The following is a 9,061-nucleotide window of genomic DNA, read 5'->3' as shown; positions in this document are numbered from 1 at the left end:
GCTGGTGGTACAGAACAAACTCTGACACTGAACTGTTTATATTCGGGGGTCCAGTACCCCATACTCCCAGAGCACCTGCCACAGAACTTGCCAAGGGACACAGTTGAATGTGTTCTCCAAGTCCAGAAAACACATGTAGACTGGTTGGACTCCCATGCATCCTCAAGGACCCTGCTGGGGGTGCAGAACTGGTCTAGAAATACAGCTCCTGCTCTTATGACATGGTGGAATAAACTGAAAAAAAATGGCGGGATTAATGGAGAGTAATATCACGGTGAGCCCCCATTTACTGCGGGAACTTTATTATATGGACACACCAGTGATTTAATTGGTTTCATCTTGGGGAAAAAACATGCCACGTTTTTACCAAACTTTTGAAATGCATTGTAAACATATTTGAACACACCATTGTATAAAATGTTTCAAAAATACATAATCGTAATCATGGGTAATTGCAACGTCTCACTTACTGATAAAAGCGTAGAAAAGTGTCAAGGTTGTGCACACAATTTGAACGACATCTGTTTTTTTATCTTCACCTCCCCCAATTAATTTTTTGTATATAGATTTGCACATCTTAAATGTTCAAACAATGATGGAATAATTTTGGCAAGGATTTATCGTCTCATATTTCACATGACAAAGATGTGCCATTTAAACGGGGATGTGTAGACTTCACATCAACTGTAGATACTTCTTTCTTCAACATGCTCAACAAGACATCGGGATATTGTTGTCATCAAATGGACCAGGCACGCGAGTAAAAGGGAACATTACACAAGCACGGCATAATTTAGTTGTTGCTTCATATGGCATAGGTAGATGAGGGAGCGGTACAAAACAATGCCCTCTCTCTAATTACCTGGAATCACATGTATCAACAGCACACACACAAAAACTTTAAATGATAAAACCAAATGCATTGGATCCCCACACAAGAATTGTTTTACCTTCATCCCTTCTTACCATGAACTACTTTCAATACATTTGAAAACTAACACAAAGGAGAATACCAAGGACAACTGAATATCACTGGCCTTGGCAGATCAAGTTCATACTGTAGGTGATATTTGTTGCATTTCTCCAAGAACTGCATGATCACAACAGATGCTTCTTTTCCCACTTTGAAATGCTTAGGAATTAAATACTAACTATATTACATTTTTTTCCAGAGAGCCAGAGAAACCACTGAAAGACATTTCTTCGATAGAAGCAACAACATACGCAAATAAAAGATGTAGCCACACACATGTATACACAAACTTTTAAATTAGAAATGGACTGCAACACTGAGATGTCAACTAAACACGTGCCATTCTCATCACATTATGACCTTCATTAATATCCCCCCCAAAAATAAAAGCACAAAGTGAACAATTCTTTTAGTTGTTTCACTAGTCAATTGGCTTCATCAAAAGTGTACTCAACAAGCAAATTGCACCTTACGATTTTTTTTAAATTCTGAAAAGATGAGCGAAAAAGCAAATCAATATTCAATAAATCTTTCACTTGTAGTGCATTACACTCACAACACTGTACTTTCCCTATTGTCCTATTTGTGTAGCAGAACATACTTTTGGCATTTTCTGCTTCAGAAATATTTTAAAACCGATGAGATGTTATTGTGCAAGAATATGAAATGTTGTTTTCTCCCAGAATAAGAGTGAATGTATTCAATTGGAAAAAACTATTGAATGTGCTGCGTGAAGATTCAAATGTTTCCTCAAAGGAAGTTCAGTGAAATTAAAGGAGTTGGCAGAAAAATACATTTAGAATAAAAATGCTTAAAATCATTTTTAAAAATGTAATGACGAAATCATCACCCATAAAGCCACTCGTGATGTGTCACTTCTGAACACATTTTGCACCCATGCAAACGCTATGAGTCAGAAATATATTGAAAGGCAAACACTTGAAAGAAATCAAGCTGAAAACAACATTGAAGATTTGTGTTACAAAACCGTCAACAACACAAGTTCAGAAGCATTGTCTGTCTCTGGTGTCACTCCAGATATGCACAACTCCGTAGCATAAAAAGTAATCCATGTTAAAAAAAAAAAAAAAAGTAACACTTCAAATACTGTTTTGTGTCTTAGAGTAACACTGCTTTTGGCACTTGTGTATCGTTGGAAAAGTTAAAGTTGAGATTAGTAAACGATTTTCCAGTGTGTAGGCTGTTCACACTCTTTTTCATTGTCCCCACAAAAACGGTTATAAGTAGTTTTTGGATTAAATCCAAGAATTTCACGCTCTTCATGGATGCGGAAGGAAAACGTCGACACTGATGTTCCAATGAAGAATCTGGAGAAGAAGGAAAAAAAATATATCAGTGAAGAGAATGGGATTGACTGGTTCTTCGGGTTTCCAGAATCAGGTTTCCCAAGTTCAACTCAACAAAAACATAAGAGGCATGATTCACAGTGGTACCTCTACTTACGAAATGAATCCGTTCCAGAAGTCATTTAATTCGAGTTAATCTTGCCCATTTGGCCACTATATTGAGCAACATTTACAGCGAGTGACAATTTTTTTTAAAATGACTAGAAGAGTTTAATTCCCACTAACAGACAGCATGATCCAAATCATTTTTACATTTAAAAAATGATGCCCTTAGAGGGCTTGAAGAGTGGAGGCATTAATCTTACTTTTATATATGAACTATCTAAATAAGGCAGTGTGACAATTAATTTTTAAACATGTATCATGTTTTTTGATTAAGGATCCTGCATACATGTTTGACAAAAGGATCATTTTACCAAGAGGAATCACTTATTCGTCCAAAATATTTCTAATTAAGTAACATCTTTTTTGTTTTTAATTATTATTTCTATGGAGGTTTCTGCAAATTATTGTACTTAACCCCACACCCCAACCACCACCACAACCCCCACTCCCAAGAATGACAACCACAATCTTTCTAGCCTTCTCCCTCTCCCTGCCTCAATTTCTTACGCTCCTCCTTTCCCCGATTTGATTTGTAACTGATGCAACGTCGTAACTTCACCTGTCAAAAATATCACCTTGGTAATGTTGTGCAATGAACAAAGCGGATTGTTCCTTGTTCCATTAGACTGGAAAAAAAATTGAAGTATCTGGAGAAAGACAGGATTGGCAGTACAATGTGTGTGGTGACAAAACTACACAAGACACTAAAGCCATCCCATGGTCCTATTGGTCATCAATTTACCTTGCATGGGCACAAATCCACTGATCAATGATTGCCACACCTCCATCTTTGAAAAGCTCCAGGTCCTCTGTGGATGGCTCAAATCGGACCATGTCAGGCAGCAACCGCTTTAACTCCTTCAGTTCTATTGGTTAGGGTAGAGGCAGAAATAAAAGCATGAGTTCCTCTTTTAAAAGGAAGTGCACTTAATCATTTTACATTTCATCAACATTTGCCAGTTTAAAACTATCATATGTCACACTTTTAAAATAAAGACAATACTGCACGCTCCAGTTAAGGTTAACAGTAGACTGTGCAGTGAGGTCATCACCTTCCTCATCTGCATCAGTTGCAACAAAGACTTTATCCAGTTTGTGCTTCTTCATGAGGTTTCGTATTTTTTTGACTGCCCCCTTGAGGCTGGGGACATCCTCTCTGTGACCCCAGATGAAATCCTTCCGCCGCAAGTGGACCCCGAGATATGGACCCCCTTTGGCAGAGCCCAGCTTGGCCTGAGTGGGGGGGGAAATGGTAGAAATATTTTCCCAAGGGTTTCTCCACTTACTGCTGCTTCATTCTTCACAACCAAAAACATTATCTTGATACTAGAAATGGCCTGTCGGTAAAATTGTGAAATTCTGCCTGTCTGTAACTGACTGGTCATCAGTCCAGTGTATCCTACCTCTCACTGAGTGAAATGGAATGAAGAGTAGAGCAAATGGATTGGTGGACTGGATACATGAATGATTGGAAAAATGGCTTTGATTCATCATTAGTACACATTTAGAGACATCCCTTCAATCTTAAGTTTGAGGGATGCTGCTGATGATTTCAGTATAACTGTGCCTTCGTGTAAAATCACAAGTTTTATCAAGGCATGCTTGCATGAGTTTGGTGTAGAACAAAGGAATTTGATTTGGTTATTCTGGAGTCCATCTATGTTTTAATGAGTGTGAGGATTTAGACCAGCTACTCAGTATCTGCCCACCATCACTTGTGATATAAAATATTGTTCTAGATGAGGGTTATTTTTGTTTATGTCTTACCGTACCGTAGAATGCTAACTGCTTATTCAAGACGTTAGACAGCGCACTTGCTCAGTGTCAAAGGTCCACAGGACAGAGCGCAAAGGCAACAGCAACCCAGTGAAACCAATGCTGACCGTGCCCATATTTGGAAGAGCTGCTGAATTAGCCAACAAGGATGTCAGGAGGCTTTCCCTGCTGTTACACAATTAGATTGGACCTTGGCAATTATGTATTGGTCATGTTGCACACAAAAAAAATCCCCATTTATTTTATTGAGAAGGAGGTGGTAATAATAATAATAATTTCGCATCAGGATCTCAGAATTTAGCCTTGTTTGGGAGCTACATTTGCACGAAGAGTGTTTCGAGGTGTATTTCAGGCTTAGCAGGGAGCAGTTTGAAAGCCTCCTGCTGACATATTTCTGTATAGCATTTTTCTATTGTGGGAAAGCTCGTGTAGTGAGAGATCACATATCACATTTATGATGACTTCCTCCATTTTCCCCTTGTTGTTTCCAGTACAAGTACACCAAAATAGCACTCACCATCACATCTCCTATAGGGTATATGCACAAACTACTTCCGCATTCAGCCAACCAGGAATAAGCATTTCTGCCTCTCTCGAGGGAATGGGGAGGAGGACCGTTTTCAAACTAGCATCGCAACTTTAAAAATCTACAATGTCTTCTTCTGTGCAGTGAGAAAATGCCTCAAGAATGAGATGAGTACTCTTAGTGACGCAAAATGAGCCCTTCTCATGTGATACTGAAGTTCAGGTTCGTGTTTAAAGAGTATCTCCTTAAACATATTAATATAGGAGTTAACTCCTGCTTGTATGATTAATAATGTTATAATCTGACCGACAAAACTACATTTTTGTGATGCTCACCATTTTGACTCTAGAACAAATGATTCAGATATAATTATACTCTGGTGTCACCGTGGCTCAGCTGCAAAGCGTTGGCTTCACAGATCTGAGGTCCCGGGTTCAATCCCAGACGTCTGTGTGAAGTTTGCATGTTCTCCCCGTGCCTGTGTGGGTTTCCTCCGAGCAATCCGGTTTCCTCCGGGCAATCCGGTTTCCTCCCACATCCCAAAAAAAAAAAACAACAAAAAAAAAAAAAACAGGCAACATTAATTAGACACTCTAAATTGCCGCTAGGTGTGATTGTGAGTGCGGCTGTTTGTCTCCATGTGGCTGCAATTGGCTGGCAACCAGTTCAGGGTGTAACCCCGCCTCCTGCCGTTGGCAACTGGGATAGGCTCCAGCACTACCCGCGACCCTCGTGAGGATAAGCGGCAAAGAAAATGGATGGAAAATGATACTCAATGTGAAATATTGTTTTCATTTCTTAACAAATCTGAGGTACACCAGCATCATGGGACGCACTGTGCTGGACTTGAGAGCTTCCATTGTATATAAAGTTTCAATTGAAGCATCCCTGTAACACAGTGTAGCACCCAGCAGTCACACCAGAGATGCTGACTCACTTTCATGCGAGTCCAGTCTTCATTGTAAATAGTGTGGTCACCATCATCTGTTGAGTTGAGGTACTTTGTTCTGAACTCGTCTCCAATGAGCCGCAAGTGCTTGGCAAACACCATACTGCGCCGGCTCTGTTGGAGACGGAAATAATATTATTTGCTTAAATTTCCACCGTTCATCCTTTTGTACTCAAGAACAACGGCAATATACAATATATCAAAATAAATAAAAATGTCTCGCAGCATTTGTCAGGCTCGTGTGACGTCAAACGCGTGTTTGACTTACATTCCAGTAATCCTTCCCAGCATAGTGATCGTGGAGAAGAGTCTCTGCTCGGTCGAGCATTACTGAGCTGCAGATGGAAAAAAGAAGTTGGATGATGGTTTAATAAGACATTGGAAAACAGGTTATTTTAAATAGTAAACTTTATATTATTTTTTAAACTGAACTATTGTACAATGTGGTACAAATAACACAATTCAAAATTTCAAAATAATATGAAACCACTTAATTTCTTATCATCTCTGGGTTTTTGTTTTTTAGGTACTTAGTACTGTTGTTTGTCATATCATGTACACATCCCATGTGCCATCAAATTTGAAGCAATACAAGTGTAATCGTCAAAATGACTCATTTAAAATAGGAGTTTTGATTGCAAAGTAGTGTAGAACTGCACAGTATCAGAGTCCATTTATCATCTATATTTTGCAGATAAAAGCTGACCATTTCTAAGTTTGCTAAGGCAGAATTTCTATACTAGATGGAATCTCGTTGGATTCTGCATGTGCACATAAAGTTATGACTGAGGGTGTACTGTATACACCTATCACACTATCATTATGAGATCTATAATCTCTCTCAAAGGACTCACGTCACTGTAATGTTCTCCTGAAGAACCGGTACCATGATGGAGGCATGACCTTGTGCAGACAGACAAGTCATGTTTCGAGCTCTCGTTTCTTCGAAGCCCCAAAACCATCCCCTTGGAATTGGGCAAAAACAAGAGGTAGAAACATTATGACGAACAAAGAGGAGAAATATGGGTAGGCGCCACAGAAGAGCTGGATGATATTGATTATTAGCTCCTAAAACCATCCAGTGGCTTACCAACTGGCACTCATGTTAATGTACAAAAAAAAAAATGGCTACTTTGACCTTGGGATTCCAGGGGGAACACATTGTGACAATTTCTCGATTGTCATATAGTCACTACCATGGAAAGATCCACACGGTATACTACTGTGCACAGTATATGTCAACACACGTGTGAACAAATCAGAAAATCATAATTTTAAACTGCATTTTAAATATTGTGAGAGCTCTGGATTACCTGTAGTAGCCCTGTTTATCTTTATTGTACATCAATTTCTCAATGCATGGTCGCTCATCAACCTTTTCCTCCCATTTCCCATCACTCCATCCCTCTGCATAATTTTGCAAGACCACAACCTGATCAATGAATGGGCCTCCATTTTCTTAAAAAAAAGAAAGAAAGTGAAGAGTTTTAACAAATGTTAAAAGGCGAAGGATGGGATTCAACATGCTTGCATCTTTTTTAGAAATGTCACATAACATACTAAACAATTTTTTTATTTTTATTTTTTTACAAAAAAAAAAAAGCTCACCAGCAATGAATTCCTCATACTCAATCACTGGAACGTTGGCCTGCAGGCTGGTGAGGCTGAAAAACTCCCCCCAAGGGATGCGGATCTGATGAAGGTTGGGGCTCTGCCAGTGATACAGTCGACCCCATGGGGGAAGCACGAGGACCCAGTCATCGCCATTTTTCCTCAGAGATTTTACCAGGGATGCTATGCGTATATAAACATCTCGCCGCAGGTTGAAACCCTCTGGGGGGTTCACGTCGTACAGAAGGTATCTTGGATACAGTAAAACAGCACGTGAGTATGTGTGTTTATTGTCACTGAACTACAACATATGAAATTTAGGAAAAATATAACCACTTACCACCTTTGTAGTAAGAGAATGTTTTATTTTACAAGTTTGATTGTGGAATGAGTCAGGCCTGATCAATACATTTACTTCACTAGCTTCCAACACCTTAGATTTAATAGTCATGGTTTCATCCCCTTGACACTTGTTCAGGAAAATCCATGCTTTTATATATACCAATACCTTCTTTTATAATAATACAAGTATACAAGTGACGGGCTGAAATAGTATTGTAGTACGGTTGATTCATTGTCGTTCTTGTGTATTTTGAACCCCTGATTGTCAGGAAGCGGTTTAAGTACCGTGGCGTGAAGTACGTAAAAGCTCTCTGAACGTATTTTAGGTAAGCTAACGTAGCAGCTTCAAACACTCAAAACGATTATATCGTTTCAAAATGTTGCGACATTCATGACCATGGCACCGAAATTCAGTGGGTGAAGGGTGAATGCTTGGAGAATGTTTTGAGAAGCTCTCCTACACGTTATGTGGCTTATTCGTTTGAGATTTTTTTTCAATACGACTTTTGCAATAGTGTGTCGTGAAAGCAACATGATTTGAGTGACATGAGATATGGGTCTATCGCCGTTTAGATACAACATTGAAACATTACAACTAAAACCTCAATATGCGATTTCCACGCGCAAAACTTGAAAGAAAAGTTTAATGATGACTAACGGCAACTATTTTCATGGTGGAGAAGAGCAGCTAGCATAACTGACCGTGTGTGACTAAGCTCACCGTAGCTCCCTAGCGGCGGCGATGGGTACAGTAGGCGAGTAGTTTGCACTAAACGCATCCTCGCATTTTGGCGTTTCGAAGCCTGCGAACGCAATCAAAATGGAAAAACACAAAACGCAAAGGGAGTATGTTGAGTCTGTAGCAGCAAATGATAAAGGCGTTCGTCTGAACGCCATATTTGCTCAAAGCCACGCACTTCCGGACGTTGAGAAAGCGTTTGCTTAGTTGCCCGGGCAACCACCCAGTTCCGACGAGCGAACTTTTGAAAATCCATCTTTCTACCATGTAGTTCACTCCACTAGGGGACGCTTCAACATAAGACGTGTGTAGAGGGACGTCTGTAATGTTCACTACTGTGCTTAATGAGTACTGCGATTTGATAATGACCAGTTCAATGTGTAAACTGCCTCGCGAAGTTAGCTGTGATGGGCTCCAGATTAACCCCGACAAAAATGAGCACATGTGAAAAGATTATATGTGGATCGCTGGATCAAACAAAATAAAAGTGATGCACCCACCATTCCTAGTGTGCCTATGGTGGGTTTACCAGCCTATCATGGTAGTGTTATGATAAGGTGGGTTCATTTTGGGAATTATGTTAATTTTACTTAGGATATGACGCAAATTGCATAACTGGTTTTTGTGAGTAAGCAGGTTTTTTTAAACAATTTATGAATGTATTTTTATGATT

The 9,061-nt window shown here is 39.4% G+C and overlaps 1 protein-coding gene across 2 annotated transcripts; it reads right to left on the bottom strand.

Moving 5' to 3' along the window:
• Nucleotides 1–269: 269 nt before the first annotated feature.
• On the bottom strand, nt 270–8,589 carry pofut2 (protein O-fucosyltransferase 2). Of its 2 annotated transcripts, none has more exons than XM_061841036.1 (9): nt 8,371–8,589; nt 7,305–7,558; nt 7,010–7,154; nt 6,551–6,661; nt 5,965–6,031; nt 5,685–5,810; nt 3,498–3,678; nt 3,188–3,311; nt 270–2,301 (listed from the first exon to the last, which is right to left on the bottom strand). In XM_061841036.1, the coding sequence occupies exons 1-9, from the start codon at nt 8,544–8,546 to the stop codon at nt 2,148–2,150; spliced, it is 1,338 nt and encodes a 445-aa protein (XP_061697020.1). In that variant the 5' UTR covers nt 8,547–8,589; the 3' UTR covers nt 270–2,147. The 2 variants fall into 2 exon arrangements, with proteins under 2 accessions (XP_061697020.1, XP_061697021.1); XM_061841037.1 differs by having other exon boundaries at nt 8,352–8,569.
• Nucleotides 8,590–9,061: the final 472 nt, after the last annotated feature.

The sequence above is a fragment of the Syngnathoides biaculeatus genome, chromosome 14, assembly GCF_019802595.1.
Source record: "Syngnathoides biaculeatus isolate LvHL_M chromosome 14, ASM1980259v1, whole genome shotgun sequence".
Lineage (NCBI taxonomy): Eukaryota > Metazoa > Chordata > Actinopteri > Syngnathiformes > Syngnathidae > Syngnathoides > Syngnathoides biaculeatus.
The sequence above is the reverse complement of the archived record's forward strand: the minus strand, read 5'-3'. Positions and strand labels throughout refer to the sequence as shown.

Excerpts from the sequence above, each read along its gene's own strand:
- pofut2 (XM_061841036.1), bottom strand. The coding sequence starts at position 8,546 with ATGGCGTTCAGACGAACGCCTTTATCATTTGCTGCTACAGACTCAACA. Across the intron at positions 7,155-7,304 it reads GTATGAGGAATTCATTGCTG|AAAATGGAGGCCCATTCATT; the intron begins GTGAGCTTTTTT and ends CTTTTTTTTAAG. Across the intron at positions 3,312-3,497 it reads AACTGATGCAGATGAGGAAG|AACTGAAGGAGTTAAAGCGG; the intron begins GTGATGACCTCA and ends CCTAACCAATAG.